The following is a 22,113-nucleotide window of genomic DNA, read 5'->3' on the forward strand; positions in this document are numbered from 1 at the left end:
CCATCTGACTACCAAGATGATTATATGTAGTGAAACATCCTTTCCTTTACTGTAATTCTATGCTTCCAAATTTCTCGGTGCCTGTAGTCTGTTAGTATGAGGGGAGTGATCTCCCTATTACTGAAAATACAAACATGCAAGAAATTAATCTTAGCCTTTTAATTTTGCTACTATGTATTCACAGCATAGAGTGAAAAAAAAAAACAAACATATGTTGAAGCATAATTTCTGCTGCTTTATTGTGCATGTTGGTACCTGCTGTATTATTGCAAGAAGTTGGAAGAGCAGGATTTAACTGCTGTCATATTTCTTTTATATACTCTAATGACACTTTTCTTATCCAAATGTGTCAAAAATCCTGTAAAGGTGTTTTAACTATTAATTTTCCTTAGCATTATTTTTATATTGTGTGTTATGCATAACTACAAAAAGAGAATGTCATCCATTCTAAATGTAATATTTATAAAACTCAAGTAGCCTTTTCTGTAAGATAAATTCATATATCACTGTGAAAGTTTCTTAAGGAATCCCACAAAGAAATTTTAAATACACTTGAAATTGTTTACGTGTTATTCTGAATACCAGAATTTTGTATGCTCTAATTTTTATTTTGCCATTTTCATTTCAAACACGCTTTCAAATGGTATATTTTCAATTAAAAAAAACCAACAACCAAAAAAAAAAAACCAAAAAACCACCCATAAGGACTTTGTCATGGTAAGACTACATGAAGCTAAAATACTAAACTGGAAATTACATGTGCACTTGATAAATCTGAATATAGGATGATCACTTGGCACTTGTATTTACAGGAGTAACTTGCTAAATGAGGAAGTGAGGAAGATGTAGTTTTAAAATAATATCTGATTTACATTTTTATTTCTTTATATTAGTTAACACTATTATTTATATTTTTTCCTAATTTACTAAAAGAATTAGTTTAATTCTGGAATACATTAAGAAAGTAGTTCTCTATACTGGTGTGTGCCAAAATTATACCTGTGGTTTTTTTAAGTCCCAGATCTCTGAAATTTCAGTTCAGGAATATTATTCAAAATCTGCTTTCCACTGGATTCTTTTCATTAGTTTCACCCTCTTAATTTATGCGTTTTGCTCAAAACTATGTGTTGATATATAGTATTCACATGTTACAACATTGAACTTGACTGCGGTTCTTTGAATGTGTCCAGCTAAGTTGTCCCTGCTTCTAAATAAACATATGGTAACAATGGCTACTGATCATAAATAAGTATCTGTAACATGCGCATTACTTTTGTCTGCCCTTTTTATTTAAATTCCCATTTTCATGTTCTGTCTTGGGTGAAGATTGTTTACTGTCTGTTGTCTGTTGAAATTTTTCATCATATAGGCAAAATGCAGGATGGGAATATGGAGAACAGCCAGAACAAAGGTAATCTTCTTTCATATTAAGGAGGTTGTGGATTTTGTTTTTAGCATGTAGTTCAATTCTGTTAAAAAATTAAATGAAAATTTGTGATTTGTGCCTGTGTGTAAAAATGGCCCTACTGTTCAAAGAGAACATTAAAAAAAACCCCACAAAACCAAACCCCCAAAAATGCTAAGAAATTGTAACTTACAGAATTTTGGTATATCAGATATTTAGGATAGGAGATCAGTATTTCTAATAAGCTATTTATGGATGATACTTTCATGTCACAAAGTTAATTTGAATTCATTTTTCTTGAGCAAGTTATGTACGTTAAGTATTGTTAGTGTATTTCCAACTCTATTTTTGATATGTCTCATCATCTTTGGTGTTTAACGGCATTGTACAGACATATTTTCATTTGCAGGGAGAAGGTAAAGCAATTCAAAAGGAAACTGAAGCCAAGAGGTTATTTAGCAATGTAGAAGTGTATTATAAGGATAACAACAGGAAGATTAAGAATCTTAGGAGTTTCTTATTTAAGGTACACTTTCAGGAAGAAATTGAAATAAATATTTTGCTTTCTCTGAAGCAAAGTCATGGTTCTCTTTTTATTATAAGAGACACAGCTGTCCTGATTTCTTTGGATTATGCCAAATAAGTAAATGTAACTTTCTTTTCTCAGATAATTCTAAGGATAGCAAAGGTGGTGGATCAGAAATGGAATAGATAACCTCAGTTCTTAATAATACAAAACTGTTAAACAAAATGATAGTAAATAAGTAAGTTTTAAGGTTAGATGAATTAGATTTCCAATACAAATAAGCATGGTTTTGTACAATCTGTTCATGAATGTCAAAGCAAAGCTGTTTCATCTCATTCTATGTGATTTACTTATGTCTGTGTTCAGTACATAACACATACACATATATGAACTGGAATGTCATTGCCTTTAAAATATGTCTTTCTCTTTGATGCAAAATCAAGTTTCCTTATATTAGCATTCTTTCAAGAAAGGATCGTTTAGCCTTTGAATTACGTGTACTTTTTATGGGAGAACAATGATTATACCATCTGACCTGATAGTGAAATTTCTTGAACACTGAATGCTAAGGAAACTTTTAATGTCTGGTATTATCTAGAATAATGGTTCACAAAGTGTGGTCCGCTAGTCACTGGGGTGCCCATGCAGTCAAGAGAAGTGGTGCCAGGATTGTCTGTGGAGCCTCATTGCTTTTAAAATGTTTTCATTGAAAGTATTATTATAAGGCTGCATCATAACCTATGAGATATGCCCAAATTTAGAGATATATAGACTGTCTATTCGCTAAAGCATTTGAGATCTGCTGTTCTAGGAAATCTTGCACTACTGATGTATTGTTACCTGCCAGGTAATTTGCAAGACATTAAGTGATATATATGTGTATAACAGAATGTAATTGGTGGCATAATAAATAAATAAATAAAGATCAATGTTTTTCACTGTACTTGACAAAGACCACATTACATATCCCCATATATATTGAGTGCACATGGGTAAGCTTGTACATTTGTGCCCCTGCAGAACCCCACTGGGTCTCACAGAGCATCTGTCTGCCATGGGAGTGAAGTGTGATTCTGTGTATATTTACAATCATAGGTGTTGCAATCAGCCCCTGCCACAGGTTGTGCTGGTTGAATTCAGTAAGTATCAACACTAAGATAAAAAAAAAGAAGAATGGTTTTGGAGTAACAGTTTTGTTCTGCATTATTAGCCAAGCAGCAGGATGGGGCTGCTGCCATGGAGATGCAGCCACTGAAGAGCGCGGAAGGGGGAGAGGGAGATGACAAAGACAAGAAGAAATCCAACATGCACAAGAAAGAAAAATCTGTTCTTCAGGGAAAGCTGACCAAGCTGGCAGTCCAGATAGGCAAAGCAGGTATGGATGGATAACTGACCAAATAGCAGTGTATTATACTAGCACAAAGGGTTTTAATACAAATTATTCTTAAAAGGGATAGGCCTTTTTTATGGCAATGTTTAGAAATAGGTCATCATAATACTGTTCCAGGGATAATATGTGGTACTGAAGATCTTTTATTCTGCTAAAACTCAGCTTTGACTGTCAAGAAACTGGAAGCTTTGGGCAACTTGGATTGTAATGAATATTTGAATCAAAATGAAACATAGTTTTTCTCATAGGCAATATTCCCAAATGCAGTAATTACATATTTAATTTCCTCTCTCCATATAAATTCTGAGTACAGAGTTTCAGAATTTCTAATATAATCTCAAAGTATCACTCACACAGTATTTCCCTCTTATGGATTCTGAAATCATTCTGTTCTTTCTTAATATCCGTGTTCCTGCCTTCTACCAAAATATGACATATCTGTTGACTCTTGTATCCAGTACCATCTGGTCTCTACTGTTATAAGTAACACTTCTGCAACATGTAGGTAGAAAGTGAAAATCTTCCATAATGACATAATGTTCATTAGGGTCATTTTTCTAGTGGTATTAAAGAGATCTTGATTTCTAACCTCACCTCAGTTCAGTCTCCTTTATCCTTCTTTACCAGTCTGATTTTTACACCTGCTAGTCTTTCTCATTCCTTTTTAAGTTCATTATACTTAGTTGATCACATAACCCCATGATGCCACTTCTGTTTCTTTGCCTGAACAGTGCATGACTTGGAATCTCTTTAATATCCAATTTCATGCTTTGCCCAGTTTCATATTCCTCAAGCTTCTCCGCTTGATACAAAGCCACTTCATTTCTCATTATCATTAATTTCTTAGCTTAAGTACCTTTCTACATTGCTTTTTGATTATTACTGTCTTTGGTATTTCAGCAGGCATGTGAATATCACTTTTAAAGTCATTGTATAGGAATTTCTAACCATAATGTGGCAAGTAATAGGAATTAAATTAATTAATCATTGCTTTATTTGGTTTTTCTTTGTCATTGGGCAATCTACGGGGATGTCTTGCTTTGTCAGGAGTATTTGTCTGTACAATATTTTAATGGGTTTTCCTTTATCCTCTGGTATTTATCGGTCTCCCTGACTCATCTGTTTCCTGTCAACCTTACCATCCTTCAGCTTACCAACTTTTTTTTTCTAACTTCAGTCAAGATATGAATTTCACAGCATTCCCCTTCTACTGTATGATCTCATTAGAGAGAAGTTAATTTATTTTGAAATGCAGGCTTAACTGCTTCATAGAAACCTGCCAAGGAGCAGTAATCATACCAAGGCAAAATAGATGTTCTAATGGAGTTTATATTTGTATGTTCAAATCTAGGAACAAAATTGTGGAGGAGGAGTGCTATCTTAGCAAAATATGTGTCATTGGGAAAGCATATTAAGTCCCTGAGAGACCATATTAAGTCCCTGGGATCTTATGTGAATTCTGTGAAACATCATGTCTCGTGCTACGCTGTCAGTGTTGTACCTCTTTTGAGCCTCTCCTCATAAAAACTAGCACTGTTTGCATATGCTCCTTTGAAAAGGAAACACTAGTATTTATCACATTTTCAAGAAAAATACAATTAAAAACTGCTCTGTGGACGATTCTGCAGTATTGCCTCATTATATTGAGCCAGACAGATCAGTAGGGCTTTTCTAAAATATTTGATACAGCAGCATAAACAGGAGACTCCTTTTCTCAAGCCTCTTAAGATAAGCTTATTTAAAAGAAAGATGAGTATTTGAATATGGATGGACTAGTAATTTGTAGAAGGAGGAGGTTACAAGGGGAGATAAATATTGTACCAGGCATAGTAGTGTACTAATCTGAAAAAACTTAGCTTAAGCAACAGTGGAACTCATGTTGAACTATAATGACTGAGAAGTTTTAATGGCAGCAGCAAAATGGTGCTTAAAAATTAATGCAGTATGATTCAGCTGTTCTGTAGAATTCAGTGAATATATGGCTGTTGTAAATGTATTACAGTAATGTCTTTTCTACATTGTAAAATTTATAATTATCGCCATTATTGGTACTGAAGAAAAATGTAATGTAGAATAAGAATAGTTTCATATCAAATCCAAATGTAAATTTCTAATTGCACTGTTTTTGTGTTTTGTTTTGTAGTGATTGATTGTTTCTGTTTTCAGGTTTGGTGATGTCTGCCATCACTGTAATCATTTTGGTACTATATTTTGCCATTGACACATTTGTGGTCAACAAGAAACAATGGTTGCCTGAGTGCACTCCTGTCTATGTTCAGTATTTTGTTAAATTCTTCATTATTGGTGTTACTGTACTTGTGGTTGCTGTTCCTGAGGGACTTCCACTTGCTGTCACTATTTCTCTGGCTTATTCTGTAAAGGTAAGAAACATTAAAAATAAATATGGGAAAAAAATGCTTTTCATTTGAGTTTACTAGTAAGTTGTTCTTCAGGTTTTGTCAAGTGTGATGAAAGTTGGCCTGTAAATTAATGCGCACAAAATGTTAATGAAAGTGAAATTTCTTCAAAGTGAATCTTTGCTTTGTATTGAAAGTATTTCTGACAAAAAGGCAAATACATATGTGTTGTAATACATATCTTACTACACAGTGCAGGAATATTGAACAATAGAAATACCTACTTAGTTTGCAAGGTTACCAGGAATTTATTCAGGAGAGTTCACTATGTGAATAGTCCAGTCTTTTGTTACAGAATACCTTTGTCTTCAAATTTTCTTGTGCATGCTTCAATTTTCCTTGACATGGATGTAAAGTCTTCAGGAACACCTTTCAAAGAAATCAGAGTTTCACTAGGAGGATTCATGTACTTTTCTGAAATGCAGTTGCAGTTGTTTGTAGCCAATGTCAATGTCTCTATTAGGAAATTAGAAAGGATTAAAATTCTGGACTTGTGGATTACTCCATTATCTATCTAGGAGTTTTCTCAGATTATTTTAGCAGTTTAGTCAGATGGACCTTATTTAAACATTCTGGGAATCTTAAATAAAGGTTTTATGAAGTTTATTTCCATTTAATGTGTAAAAAAATTAATATATGAACATTAGGAAGGAATATGTTGGTTTTTGTAGCCAAACATTATTATTATTAGGAAAAAAAGAGCACATTTGAAGCATGGGTTTTCACTAATAAAGACTCTAGCTGCTTTTAAAATACTTTCCTGTTCTCCTTAAGTCCTTCATGTGACACGCGTATCTGTATTTGCGGTATCAAACTGCAATACAGCTTTGTGTAGAAGTGGTGATATTGTGCCCTGTGAGTGTAAGACAGTGTCTGAATATAAGGGTCAGGTGGTTGGGCACAGAATGTTTTTAATATTTAAAACATATAAACAGGGACAACATGTATTTCCAGGATGACTGCACATCTTGTGAAAAATATGTACTGTGGAATGGAGTACTCTGGTGGTTTTTTGCGGGTGTGGTTGTTTTGGGGTTGTTTTTTGGGTTGGTTTGTCATTTTGTTTCTTTGCGCTTTTGGGGGTTTTTTGGGGGTTTATTTTTTGGGTTGTATGGGGTTGTTTTGTTTTGGTTGGTGGGTTTTTTTTTGTTTGTTAGTTTGTTTCTTTCTTTCCTAAAATCTGTTGTTCATCTATGTGCTGCAAAATAACATCCTGGCATCAGAAAGAGTATTAAAAAGAAGTCTAGAATTTGCTAGAATTATATTGTTTAAAAAATCCTGTTCTCTTCAGTTTCTTTAGCTAATCTTTGCTGTTCTAGCTATTCCTTAAAATGTATGTATACGGCAAAGAATGATGGAACTGTATCAGTTTATCTAAGGCAAAATTATTTCAGGGATGGTCACTGCTTGTTTGTCTGTAACTAGGGCTTGGTTTATTGGCCCCAGTTAAAGTTCTAGTTTAGTGAGCATTATGTTCTAATGAACCAGACTAAATACATGCTTTTTTGCTTTTTATAAATGATGTTAAAAATCTGTCAAAGCAAATCTTGAAGGTTTTTTATTTTGCTTTTTCTCAGAAAATGATGAAGGATAACAATCTGGTCCGCCACTTAGATGCTTGTGAAACTATGGGTAATGCTACAGCCATCTGCTCCGACAAAACAGGGACACTAACAACCAACCGGATGACGGTTGTCCAAGCCTACGTTGGTGATGTCCACTACAAAGAGATCCCTGACCCAGATTCTGTACCTGCCAAAACTCTTGATTTACTTGTTAATGCAATTGCTATCAACAGTGCTTATACTACAAAAATTCTGGTAAGTAGGCTTCTGTCAATAAAATGAAACGGCAGAAGGAGTTGTAATTTTTTAGAGCATTGTTAATTCCTTAACATTGTGTTGATTATGAACTATTAGGTACTGTTGAGGCCCTCTAAATGAGAACAGGTGCTGTAAAATTCTGTATAATATGTTTTTCTTTTAAGGATAGGGATGTACTTAGAAGTACAAGACCATGCTACATTTTAAAAACTCCTGCTGTTATTAGATTGGGATGGCCTGGATTCAGTGCAGGTAAATTTGCTAACACAACTACTTTTCACTGAGACTTCATATGTTATTTTTATGTGTCTAAGAACTTTCAGTTAATTCTCAAATAGGACAAATTGGATTGCTTAAATCAGTGAGGTTAATGATTTTTATTCATTCTGGTTTCAAGTTAATTACATCCAGAATTATTTTAATCCGTCTGTAAAACAGGGCAAAATGGAAATATCATGTTTGCTTGTGGCATTAGATTCTTCTATACAGAGCCAATGAAGAGGCTGGAAATTTTTGCAATTCCAATAGATTTGTTCTATGAAAGGTCTAGCCTACTCTTCATATTGCAGAACAAATGCCTTTTTTAAAGTTTATGAATTTATGTCTTGTTCTTTTTATAGCTCTGTGCTGAGCTGTGTAATAGTCTTGCAAGCACTTCATGTTTGTTTTAAAAGTAGTCTTCTAAAATATGATCACAGAAAACAATTGGTGAAATGCCGCTGAGTGCTGGAGCATATATTTCCTTTAACTCTTGCTATATAAATATCTGGATATTAGTAACAATCAACACTTGGAAGAAGAATGTTTAGAGAAACCTGATGCAGATATGCTAAGCGTGTTTGTGGCAAAGGTGTTTTTGAAATTAATGCTTCTGAGGATTGTTTACCTAGGGTTAGTGTAAGAAGTCAAGCCACAGCTTAGGCACCCTTCAGACAGTCATCTGTGCTGTGATGCACTTACTCTTCTGTTCTCACTGAAAGCTCTCTGGAAAGGGAAATGTGGGGAGAACCAGCCCCTGAGGTGACTTGAGCTGCTTCCTACATCAAGAGTGGACAGAGAATCACACAAAGCCTCCACCAGTTCAGCAAGATACTGTTAGTTGCCACCTTCCGGCTGAAATCAGCCAGCAATGTGAGTGCACCTCTTCTGTTGCACTGTACAGACAGATAGCTCTAGTCAACAGAGGTTGGAGCTATCCCTTTTGACTTTGAATTCAGATGCTCTGGAAGAGCAGAGCTCACTCAGCTGTGCACCAAGTTCAGCTGTGAGCATCCAACTAGCAGCACCAGTTCCCAGCTGAATCCTGGATCTTATTGTGCCTTTTCTCCTATGGTCTGTCGAGGTCAAAATCAACCAGGTTAACTGAAATGAAAGACAGGCCTTCCGTTCGCAGGTGGTTCAGTGTAAATGCTGTGTAATAGCTCAGTGTGGCTATTTTATGGCTGTGGCTTTTTGGAATCTAATTTACGTTATTTGTAAACTAGCAAGAATATTTTAGTACTGCTGGGTAAATCATGCCTTCACAAATCAGTATAACATTTGATTGTGGGGGAGAGGAACATATGTCTTAGTTATTTTAATGTTGTTTCAGCCTAAGTAAGGTTAAGTACTTTTGTAGAAGGAGAAATAACATCAAACTCAAACACAGGCTGGGATTAACACAAGGTAATACAGACAAATTGGAGTGAAAGATAATAGGTAGCTATATAAATTTGTGTTTATATAACTGCTACAGTGGTAATACTAGTCACCAGCATCAGTCCGAGCTGATGACTTTGGGAGGGCTTTGAGAGAATGTTACCAATGTTGGCAGAATTTTCCTCATTCTTAAGAAACAGCAAGGCAGAGGGCAGGCAGATTGGTTGACAGTTAAGTCAGGTGTAACTAACAGAGGAAGACTCAATGTCAGCTGTCCTTAATTTGTTTTATATTTTGCTGTTCATTTTAAATGCATGAGATCAAACACAGTAACAACATGTTTCTGTTCAACTTCCATACCAGTTCGTCCCCTCTGAGTCTCAGAATGCTTTTGGGTTTCTGAGTAAGGCACGGGAAGGCATCAGAATTTCCAGAGTGGTGCACCTGTAATATTAAGTTTAATGTTCTGTCTTTCTCTTGTGGTAATAGTTTAATTTGACTGAAAAAAATTCTGCTCAGTAGTAGTTCTAAAATTTCACTTTGGTCTCAATATAATTTTGAATTTTTTTTTTTATTTACTGTGGCTTGACTTCATTGCTTCTTGTTGAAATTAGTTATGTATGCCCATTAGAGTCAATATTTCACCATTTCTGTTGTGTTTTAGCTTTGCTCAGAGACTGATTCTCTGTAAAACTGATAAATGGGTGAAATACTCTGGAAATCACCTTTGATCTGGATACTTATCAGATGACTACTTGAACTTATCTGTGTAAAATTAATGGTGTTTTTTTAGCTGTTATAACAGCATCATAAAATCAAGCCTTGCTATATGGACCCCACAAGAATAACTCCAGTGTCATTGGAGATAATTTTGTTCATTGTTTATAAAAAGCTTAAGCTAATGTTTAGTTACAAGGTATTGTTCCATAGCCATCATTCATTTTAAATCATAAATAAATACAGTAAAAAACAGTAAGGGAGTCGTTTCCAAGATGAAGTGTACAGTATTATTTTTCTAGCTGCTAATACTGAATGCATACTTGTGCACTCATTCTTCCAGCATATTTAATCAAATTATGAATATCAGCTCAAACCCAAAGGGCATATGTGTTATGTCGCCAAGATTGAATTTTACATATTCCATTTTTAGTTACCTAGTTATGCATATGCTGTAAATTACACTTTGTATGAATTTCTGTTCAGAGTCATCACATATGGGACCATAAAATTAGTCGATTCTCTGCTGAATGAGGAATATTCCCTCTTGCATTGTCTTTTGATTAAGTGGAAATTTGAACCATTGATAAAAATATAAAAAGAAAATAATATCACTGCTTGGGATAAAAATTTGAATTTCCCTGAGAAATTAAACACAAATTATTCCAACTGAACAATAGCATCATTAAATATAGTTCTTTTCAATGCTTTCCAAGGATTAAGTTACTGGGTAAGCTGATTTTGCATTCCATTAGCTTCAGAGCAACTTTAATGCTGCTTTTATGCTTTTTATGTGAAGCTCTTCCCCAGAAAACCTTTCTTCTCCAGTATTCGTGTTTTATGTAGCTTTCCCACATGGAATTAAAAATTAGACTTCATACATTTTTACATGTGAGATGTGATCAGGACTGTAAAGCATCTCTTATTCTGAAAATAAAATTTGCATTTCAGTAATACTTTGATTGCACTTGGAGCAGAAGTACATTGATCTCGAATATCATGGAGCAATAATGAGATAGACTCCAAATACCAAAACTAGTGATTTGAACTCTTCTGTTGGGCTCTTGCTTGCTTAAATTCAGTTTAATTAGAAAAGTATTTCTTCTTCTTCTAATTTCCTGAAAACTGTCAAAGGGCACAGATGACATGCTTGCTGGATGGGTGTAATGTGTTCTTATTAAGAAGAGATCACAATTAGTATTTAGCTGAGTGATTTTCAGCAGCGGTGGAAAAGACACAGCTGAACCCATTATTGTTATGATCTGACACAGGGGGCAAAAAAGCTACTTATGCCTGTATTGGGTGAATATCTGGATCTGTATTAGGAGGACTGTTTTCTGTTCTGATGGTCTGGAGTATCATTTACTGCATTTGCACAGTATGTGACACAATTTAGTGGCACCCTTTACCGAGGATCTTGAAGGAAAAAAGGCAGAGATGTCACAGAAAAGTGCAGAACATTCACTGCCTTCTACAGCTTCTGCTGACTTAGGAAATGAAGTAAACATATGTTAGTCTATATGTTAGTAGATGTTATTCAAGTAACGGATGTAACCTTGTAAAAATTTTGGAACAAAAAGGCCTCTATCAGATAAAACCAAAGAGGGCAAATGAAGGGGGAAAAGAAGAAAAAAAAAAAAAAAAAAAAAAGGAATGTAGACAATTTTATTGCAGCCAGAACAGAGAAAGCAATGTTTCCTGTTGATTGTATGGCAGAAGAACACATGCATATGATGCTATAACATGTCTCTAAGAAAATAGTTGCTGCCAGCACCCAAATTCCAGCCATATTTCTGCCACAGCCCTAGATGAAGGTCTTCACTGTACATGCAGACAGACCTCTACTCACAAGGCTGCAGGGCTGGTTTTGAGGGCCCCAAATAACCCCAGCAGGGAGAAACAGGGATTACCCACAAGCTTCCCTGAGAGGAGTATTTTCTGGGGGAGAGTGACAGTTACCTTCCATTGGAGAAAGAGTCTAAGGATGCAGGCTGGCTGCAGAAGTACCTGGCTCACAGCAGTAGGATGGAGCTGCAACACCATTTCAGCTGGAGATGGACATCATCATAGACTCAGCCATTAAGATGTACTAGGAGAGAAAGGAGGGTGTTAATTCACCTTCATGCTTTGTGCAATTACTTTTTCCTGAACATATAATGAAAGATCTTAGTAAAACAAGTAGAACAAAATTTCTAACTTTTTAATACTGAAATATACAATTCAAGAGATTATGGCACAAAATTTTATTGTTCCGAATAAATAATTATTTTGACTGATTCTCTGATGCAGAATACTGGAATGAATGCACGTCGTAATTTCTTGGAGGAAAAGAGTGGAGGAAGGCTGGCAGAGCAGGTAGTAGGTAATCTATAGTATATGAGAACCATAAGAAGAAATGACATTCTACAACAGTGAAATGGGGAAAGTGATGAAAACAAGATTCTAGCACAACAGCTGCTTTGCAGGAATAGATTAAAATCCACTCTGGGTATTGAGAACATGGATGTAGTAGCCAGCTGAAGGGTTCTTTTTATTTGTGAGGAGTATATTTGCATCCAAAAGAAATACAGCTATCTGGGTTGTTGGGAGACATAATGTTCCTGTCAGAAATGGTTTTTTAAAAGGTGTGCAAAGTACAAAATACACTTCTCTCTTAAAGACTTTTTTTATAAAATCAAATTTAAAAACTGGATTTCATTATCAAGTACTTGAATTGATCTTGTCTATTTTTAATTTTTTAATTGGATGAAAAAAGTCTCAAGAATAATATATACACACATATGCACACATTATTTAGCCAACAAAAATTTACTGTCATTTCCTTTTACCTTTCATAATTTCATCATTTTCAATATAGTAAGGCCTTCTTGAAAACAGCTTTAAAGTTGTTTTGGGGAATATGGGTATTTGGAAGTTTCCTAAGGAATCATTTAAAAACCTGAGAAGTAGTAGGTTGGTTTATGGATTTTTTCCATACATTTCCCCACATTAATGTATAAAGTTATCAGTGATGGAAAAGAGGATTGAAATGTCATATCTTTTTAATGGTAGTTGCTTGCAGCTCTCTCATTCTTGTCTGACAAAGCATAGACCTTTTCTTCTAGCTGTCTATATACATATATTTATGTCTGTGTATTTATATGAAGTCTTGCTTTCAAAATGGAACGGAAAAAGATGACCCTACCTGTTTAGGGAAGATTGTTTATTTCATTTCTTACACAAAGCTCAAAACCCAATAGATCAGATTATGTCATACCTATCAACAGAAAATAATCAGAATTTATATTTCCTGAGGCAACAGCAAAAGAGCTTGTACTTTATTGTAGCTGTCTGCCAAGGGCAGTCATGCTAAATGGAACTGCTGTTGGGTGTCACTATAATTCTCATCTTTATTCAAAGAAGAACCATGAGAAAATAGCTTTTATCCTCCAAACAACATTTTAAACTATTTTGGCATTTGAAATTGGAAAGATATTTTTACTCCCAGGTACAGTTTTCTGAAAACCTATTCTCAAGCTCTTTGTTTCTTAAATACAGATAAAATTATAATTTGTACATGAAGGTTTGGGTCATCTCTTATTTTATCCAGATGAGTTCACCTATTGCTGCTAAGAATGTCCTAATTTAAAATAGATAGTTTTAAAAAAGCCCCAAACCCCCACAAAAACACAAACACAAAAAATGAGGACAGAAGTAGTAAAAAAAAAAAAAATCAATAAGGATAAATTGAAGAAAGCTTTCATTTATGACAACATTAAATGACAGCCCAAGTAAATTGCTTGGCCTAAATTCTGTTTTATTCCTTCGGTAGTTCCCTACCATTAATGTTAACCCGCAAATATAACTGGCAGCTCCAGTTGTTGACTTGAAATCTAAAAAAGATCAGTCATTTATCAGACAGACAGTCTGGTTGTCAGTCAAGGCTGACTTGCCTATAAGAAAGCAGGTCAAATTTGGAGAAGAAGAGGCAGTGGAAGAAGGAATGAGAACTCCAGAAAGTAGAAAGTCGCAATGAGGGCACATTGAGGGGAAAAAAGGTAAAACTGGAATGTAAGGAAGAAAGATGATTATAACCTGGCAGTAGCAGAGCTTGCACATACTCTTCTCAGCATGCTCTCCTTTACAGATGTGCAGCTTTCCCTGTTTCACTACATCACATTTTCTCCACATACAGTTGCAAGCTTAGTCCGCAGGGAGGTTTGCACTAGTACTTTTGAAACTGAAGGGTTTGAGTGAATCTTGATGACAATCTGAGCAGAGACCATCCTTTGTAATGGTTTTCTTGCCTCTGCTTTCTTTCCTCCAGGCAACACTTAAAAATAAATTCCACCCTTAAATAATGTGTCAGCGTTTCTAAGGATAGATCTGTGGAAGGTTTTATCTTTACAGAATAATCCTGGAAATCAGTAAACAGTGAGAAACATATCTGGGATGAATTTTTGCAATTTAGCCCATGTAATGACACTGAACTGGCTTGTTGTCAGTGTCATCTGGCTTTGGATGAGGGAGGCAAGAGGAAGGAGCAACAGGCTTGGAATACATTCGGAATGGGAAAATCCTCTACTTCTACTGTACTTAAAGTTGTCCAGAAAATGTCACAGAAAAATATACTGAGAGGAGAATTCCGCAGTGGCAGATTGATGAACTGGTGTAGGAATTCAAAGATACTATTTTTTTCACTGTCTGAAAAAGAACAAGTGGATTTGCATGAACCATGAAGTTCTGCTCCTGGCTTTACAGTTCATATTCTGCAATCTTAGGGGTACAATAAGTTACTAAGTACATGATATGAGGAGAAAGAGAAGAAAATCTGCTTTGCAGAAAAACAATGCATGATTTTCAGGTGGCATCTGCCAACTCAGTAAGGTTGGATTTAGGTCAGTAAGGCTCTCTTGTAAGTAACTTGAGGATAGTACTATATGTCTTTTTTTGGTTGCTTTCAGCATGTTAGTTTGGTAATGGAAATTTGTGAAAATTGTATATTCTCTTGTTTTTGAAGTGCTCAGGTGATGGCGTTAAAATATTGTCTGAGGCATTCCTGAGTCTCCAGCCAAATGGTGCATTTGATCCATTTAAAATTTAAAATTTAAAATTTTATTTGTTTGAACTTATTTCTAAAAATCTATTTTGTAAGACGTCTTACTTCACCTGCAAAATTATTACCGTTACAGGTAAACTTATGTCTGTCTCAATTTCCATATTTTGTTTCCAGAGTATTATACAACTAAATAATGTAGATATATGTTACAGATGGGACCAGACAATGCAGGCCAAAGTTTCTTTCTATATATAAGCAAGACTATCATCACAAAAAAAATTCCCAACAATATTTTCTTTAAAACTTGTTCATAAAGTCCTTGGTAAGCATTTTCTTAGAATAAGTTGGGCAGGAAAAAAGCAACCTATAGTGTGCATATGATTTACTGGGTAAATAATAATTATTAGAGATAATAGATCATGTAGTTAATTGTCTCTGCTTCTAGGAATGGTAATTAGCAGAGTAATGATCCTCACACATCTCTTGCCATGGAAGTTTTATATAATGAGGTACAAATATAGCTTTTCTCACTAAATTAGCTACTGAAATAATAATTGAAATAACTATGTTTAGAAAAGACTGCTTGAGTGTGTAAAGCGTAGGACATGGTGTTATCCCAGTCATGCACTTTCTGCCATTGGGGTACAGGGGCTTTGTCTTGCTAGGAAGAAGTGTTTTTTTATTAAAGTCTTCTTTTTTAAAACTTGTATGTGAGGGGTAGAATGGAATCAGCTGCTGAGAAAGCTTCTTAGCAGTTGTCTGTTGGATGGATTTACCTAAGCAAAGAGGGATTAGGGAGCAGAGATCAGAGAAGGGCCATCCTGTAAATCTGCTATTGACATTGTCATACTCTCTGGAAGGTTGCTTATTTTCATTAGTGGCCAGGTTGTCAGAGGCAAGGCAGGTTTCCCGACAATATCGCAGAAATGTTATAGGTAGAGAAGGTGAGATAAATGTGCTCAGAGCTAGTTCTTTCACTGAAGTTCTTGTTATAAACTATAATTGTAAAAGAACTTAGCAATAGAAGGACTGCAACTCATGACAACTCTTTTCCTTAGTTCCTAGTCTCCTTTTCTGTCAAAGAAAGGGGTGATGCTCCTGCCTCAGCAATAAATGAACATAGGAAGAGAAGATCGATAAATAAAATAATCCTGCACTGTAGAATGTAACAAAACAAATTATTCCCATACTAGCTAAAAGTTTGTGATCAAGGTAGATTTTATGTCTTTATTTCCTTTCTTCATGTGACAGAAACCAAGGAAATAATAACCTCCTTCTTACTAGCCTTCTTTACCTTCACAGTTTGGTAACTGCAGATTCCATTTATTCTTGTTGGAATAAATAATCACTGCCAGATTATAAACAGGACTGACAGTCACTTGGAAGCTTTTAGTTATCATAATAGCATTTACCACATTAGCTTCCCCTCCTGCCCCCAGCTTGCTTGTATGAAAATGAGTAAATTAGATTTTTAACATTCTATGAAGGAACAACTGTTTTTCCTGTTACCTTGCATGAGATTTTCTGTTATGTTATTGATCTTACTTTCATGTTCTTATTTCCCACTTATCTTGTGCTGGCATAAGATAATTCACTTATGGGGATAACTGCCAACTGTTCCCAAATACGCCTGTGGATGAATGCAGGCTTTAAAAGTCAATGTTTCCTGCAACATATTTCAAAGTGTTTTCATCTAGATATAAATGTTGCTTATTGTTGTTTGATCATTTTTAGGACCAATTTTTAAAAAATAAAATACATTAGCACAATTAATTATTTTAATATGTACTTCTTCTCATGCTTATGATACCGTACTGAGATAAAGTCATCACACTTTGGAGCTGATGAAAATGCTGGTTAGAATTTTGGAGGGGATATTATCAGGGAGCATGTTTTCCTGATGGGAGCTTTTGTTTTCATGTGAGTGGGTGTAAACCACTTACTTCAGGCACATCTGTTTTAATGTAGGTTTTCTTTGTGTTCTCTATCATCAGGAACAGGAAGATAATAATTTCAAATGTGATAATTTAATACCAATTTTATAGAAAATGGTAGTGGGTTTATAATCAGAGATAGATACAGGAACAGCCTTATTAGAAAGCAATGTGGTGGGTGAATCACCTCATAATGAAATATGACATTAATTTTCTTTCAGATATATGTAGTGTACATTATATACTTTTTAGTAAGTTTTCCTTTTACTTGAAGAATTCTATGTGGCTTATTTCTGTGGGGTGGGGAAACCAACCAAAAAACCCCTCAACTGATATAATGCCTGAAACACAACAGATCAGCAAGCAATAAAGTATATAGCAGAAAACATCTTGCTAATTTCAGAGCAATAAATGTGCACGACTTACTTTCCAGACTTGAAAAAGACTTTAAATTGACTTGGAATTGCTGTTCCTTATGAATGAAATAGTGCTTAATAATATTTATTATATTTCTGTTATTGTAAACAAAATATAATTTTTATTTTGAGTCACAGCTAGTCCTAGAAAGTTGGTATTAAAGATACACTAAGTAAAAAAACTGCTTCAAATTCTAGTTTCTGCCTTCTTCTGCAGGTAGACGCCACTACTAATTTTTCTCTCAAGCTCCCACTTTTCTGTTCTTATACACAAAGCTCTCGGCTCCTCTTCATTCCAATCAGTCATATTTCTGTGTTATTTACAAGTGAGTGTGGGGAAATGTCCAAAAATTATGGCCATTCTGCTTTTAGAGACGGTGCCAGATAAGCTGGAAAAATGTCTAGAGTGGATGGGATTCTGAAGAATTAGAACCACATATTCTGAGCAAACTGCAAGGGGCACTGACTTCTCAAAGGCATATTACTTTGATCTGATTTCTCAGGGGCATATGACTTTGATGGACAAAAGGCAGAAGGCATATGTTACACAAAATCCTTTTCCCTGCTGGAGTCTAGCATAGGAAATTGAAAGTTCATAGAATCATAGAATGACCTGAGTTGGAAGGGACCCACAAGGATCGTCAAGTCCAACTCCTTTCCCTGCACAGGACAACCCCAAATTTACACCATATCTCTCAGGTCATTGTCCAAGTGCTTCTTTGAATATCGTCAGGCTTGGTGCTGTGACTGCCTCCCCAGGGAGCCTGTTCCAGTGCTCTACCACCCCGTGAGTGAAGAACCTTTTCCTAATATCCAACCTAAACCTTTCCAGGCACATCTTCCTGCCATTCCTTCTGGTCCTATCATTGGTCACCAGAAAGAAGAGATCAGCGCCTGCCCTCCTTCTTCCCCTTGTGAGGAAGCTGTAGACAGCGATGAGGTCTCCCCTTAGTCTCCTCTTCTTTAGACTGAACAAACCAAGTGACTTTAGCCGCTCCTCATATGGTTTCCCCTCTAAACCCTTCACCAGCTTCGTGGCCCTTCTCTGGACACTGTCTTTGTATCCCTAATATACTGTGGCATCCAGAACTGCATGCAGTACTGGAGGCAAGGCCACACCAACGCAGAGTAAAGCAGGACAATCACCTCCCTCGACCAGCTTCAATGCAGTGCTTGATGCACCCCAGGACTCAGTTGGGCCTCTTGGCTGCCAGAGCACAGTGTTGGCTCACGTTCAACTTGCCGTTAAACAGAACCCCCAGGTCCCTCTCTGCAGAGCTGCTCTCCAGCCTCTTGTTCCCCAGTCTGTATGTACATCCAGGGTTGCTGTGCCCAGGTGCAAAACCCAGCACTTGCCCTTGTTAAACTTCACACGGTTGGTGAGTGCCAAGCTCTCTGATTTGTCTAGATCTCTCTGCAGGGTCTCTCTGCCCTTGAGAGTGTCAACAGCTCCTCCTAATTTTGTGTCATCAGCAAACTTAATTATTCTTTCAAGTCCTGCATCCAAGTCATTTATGAAGACATTAAAGAGTCCTAGCCCCAAGATGGATCCCTGGGGAACCCCACTAGTGACTGGCCGCCAGCCTGATGTAACCCCATTTACTATGACCCTTTGAGCCCAACCCATCAGCCAATGGCTCACCCCCTGCATTACATGTTTATCCAGCTGTATGCTGGACATTTTGTCCAGGAGGATACTGTGAGAGATAGTATTGAAAGCTTTACTGAAATCCAAAAAGATCACATCGACTGGCTTTCCTTGGTCAACTAGGTGGGTAACCTTGTCATAGAAGGAAATCTAATTTGTTAGGCAGGACTTTCCCCTCATGAACCTGTGCTGGCTAGGACCAATGACTGCATTGTGTTTCACGTTTTTTTTTCAATAAGTCCCAGAATAATCTTCTCCATAATTTTGCCAGGCACAGAAGTGAGGCTGACAGGCCTGTTACTGGGGTCATCCCTGTTGCCTTTCTTGAATATTGGGGCAACATTTGCCGGCTTCCAGTCAACAGGGAAAGTTGACTGGAAAGTTTCCCAAGGAAGGGTGGATCGAGTATTTTAATGTAGTCAGAACTATACTGTTCCTTAGCATCATTGAAGAAATGACAGATCTGTTTTGGCAGACACCCCACATGCGAAAATTAAGCTTCTAGAAGGATGTTTTTAAAATTTTGGTCAACTGTAATAAGTACTACTACAAACCTTTCTCAAAGTGTGTAAGTGCAAACACACAGAGCAAATGAGTATGGCTGGATACTGGCAAGTCTATATGGAGACACTGGCACATCTCATCCATCTGAAATTATAAATGAGTATAGGGCAGTAGATGTAGCTCATTGTTCATAATACTGAATTAAAGTATTGAGCATGTTAAAAAGTTTGTCTGCGTATTTCCTATGCTGTTGTTATTTTTCTTTAGTTTCTACTTAAGTGAGCAGAGAATTAAGTTACCTTACAATTCCTTTCACTCCAAAGGAGAAGGGTTGACAGTACTCAGTGCTGGTTTGCTAGGGCCTGTATATTTAGAAGAGGTGAGAGACAAGTTTTTCTGGGAGAATTTTCCTATAAAGACAGACAGGATGTTCAACCTCTCCATCATTCCTATCCTGTTTCATTCTGAATGAATAATCAGATAAAAATTGGCTGCAGTCTCACAGTCTGCTATTCTGCCCAGCAAAGGCATCATTCTTAGTAACCTGACAAGGAGAGGGGCTGGCCAGAGGACTGAATTTATAATGCATCTCAAACATTACCCCACCAATCATGCAAAAAAATCCCTTTGAGAAAATATTAGATAAGAAGTGCTCTAACGTATTATATACACTTGAGCCCATGCGTTTGCCTCCCAAAAAAGAACACCTACCTAACCAAAACAAATTTAAAAATAATTTCAGCTGATATGTGCTAGTATAGATTTTAAGAGGGGTATTTTTATTATGATAAGTGAAATAGTTGCTGTTAGTGTTTTTAGATTCATTTAGAAATTGATGCTTGAAGACCCTTTTCCTACTCTGGAAATGTGTACTATTAACAGAGAAGATCTAGAATTACGATGGGCAATAATCAGTAGCATAAGTCAAGTGAAAAAAACTTGCTTTTACATTTCATGTGGCTAGAGTTGCTTTGCTCTTACTACATTTAGCTCCTTAAACTATAAAAATTTTTTGTACTCATGCTGCAACCAGAAAGGCAGTGAGTATTAAGATTGAATTTTGGCTTTGGTTTGTTTTTTCTAAAAATTTAGTTTTCCTATCTTTAGTAGAAAATTCAAAGTATTGATAAGTTTTGTGCAACTGAAGACTACCTGTAAATACTTTTCCTTTTGTTGGAATTCAGGATTTTGATGTGCATATGTAAACGCCATGCATTTTCTGTTACTTAATGTGGTGATATTCTTCTACAGTATGGTCATTATCACTGTACACATTTTTCAGATAGTGGCACTGTTTTTTGGGGGGTTTTGGTTTTTTGTCCAATTAATTGGCCTAAACCAATGATTTAATGTCTACAGTGCATTACAAGATTTCCAGTTCTAATTAGTAAAAAGCATAGAGACGGTTATACAAATTAAATGAGAGTTGGTATATTTAGATAACATGGAATAGGTGGTGTGTGTTTCACAACTTTGTGGTTGAAATTCATGTACAATGGGTAGTTGAAAGCATGCGTGAGAAGCACTTCAGACTACTGGTGGAGGTGTTTTTAAAAAATACAATTAATTTCTATTAAGAGAGTTAACTAGTTCATTAAAAGTGAGGAAGATTATGTAACTAGAATTTTGATTATGATCTGTTCAGAAATATTAAATAAGATTTTAATAGGCAACCTTGGTGAGAAAAAGTCTTGAGATGCCAGGGAGAAAACTCTTGATAGATTACTATAGTGGGTATTAGACTGACTTAAAGGATGTTTTCTGAATGTACAATTGCTGGTTAGATCACTGCTATAACTAAAGAAAATGTATCTTTACTTCCTCAAATCTAAAAGCTGAGGTTTCAGCCCTAAAACAGTTGCAATAATGCTTTTAATGTTGGCAAAACCATGTAAATCCTAGTATTGGTTCTAATTTAGAAATATACTTTTTAAACTTCAGATGTTGCCTTGAAGTAGAATTTTCACTACCTGATCAACTCAACATTATGCAGTTTGTCTCCTGTCTCTGTTTTCTGTGTTGGCAACACTCGTGAAGCCAGTCTAATAGCAACATGCAGTAAAACCTCAGTTTAATAGATCTAAAACAAGGTAGCAGATGTTTGGGTTGTCATTATGGAGGTACCCATTACAATCCCACAATTAAGTGCAATTTCTCCTTTGCATTTAAAGAAAAATGTTCAGCTCATTTGTCTTTCATGAAGATATAGCAAGCCTTTGCCAAAGATATGGAACAAATTATCAGCAAGTTATAAAATCTGTTAGTCTGTTCTTAATTTTAATCAATTTGGTTTAGAAATGGCACATTTGTCACTCTGGTCTGTGTTCGAATGATTTTGGTAATAGGGGAGAAAAATGCTTTTCTTCCTTTATAACTGCCTTTAACTGAAGCCTTGTACTTAGGCTATATTTGAAGTAAATTGGTTGTTAATTAAAGTACGTTAATAACAATTGCTGTGTCTAATTATTATGATTATATAGGTTACTTGTCAACAGTTCTTGTAGCACTTAAAGCTGGAATGGAACTAGTGTAAATCTAACAACTGCCAGTTCCTTGTGAATAGGACTATACAAAAGGACAAGAGAGGAGATTTTTGGTGTCCACATTTGGAAATAGAATAAATCATTTTCAAAATTTTAGAGCCAAATTGTCATTAA

General features: G+C 35.8%; 1 protein-coding gene across 4 annotated transcripts in view; it reads left to right on the forward strand.

The window, feature by feature from the left end:
* Positions 1–22,113, forward strand: part of ATP2B2 (ATPase plasma membrane Ca2+ transporting 2) — a 464,757-nt gene that overhangs the window by 374,899 nt on the left and 67,745 nt on the right. For 3 of the 4 annotated variants that reach the window (XM_064454232.1, XM_064454233.1, XM_064454234.1), the window contains 4 exons: positions 1,370–1,411; positions 3,142–3,306; positions 5,488–5,702; positions 7,316–7,558. In XM_064454232.1, coding sequence (XP_064310302.1) covers positions 1,370–1,411; positions 3,142–3,306; positions 5,488–5,702; positions 7,316–7,558 — 665 coding nt within the window. The remainder of the gene's footprint in view (positions 1–1,369; positions 1,412–3,141; positions 3,307–5,487; positions 5,703–7,315; positions 7,559–22,113) is intronic. The other variant, XM_064454235.1, reaches the window with a different exon arrangement.

Source organism: Phalacrocorax carbo, chromosome 6, assembly GCF_963921805.1.
Source record: "Phalacrocorax carbo chromosome 6, bPhaCar2.1, whole genome shotgun sequence".
In the NCBI taxonomy this organism is placed as follows: domain Eukaryota; kingdom Metazoa; phylum Chordata; class Aves; order Suliformes; family Phalacrocoracidae; genus Phalacrocorax; species Phalacrocorax carbo.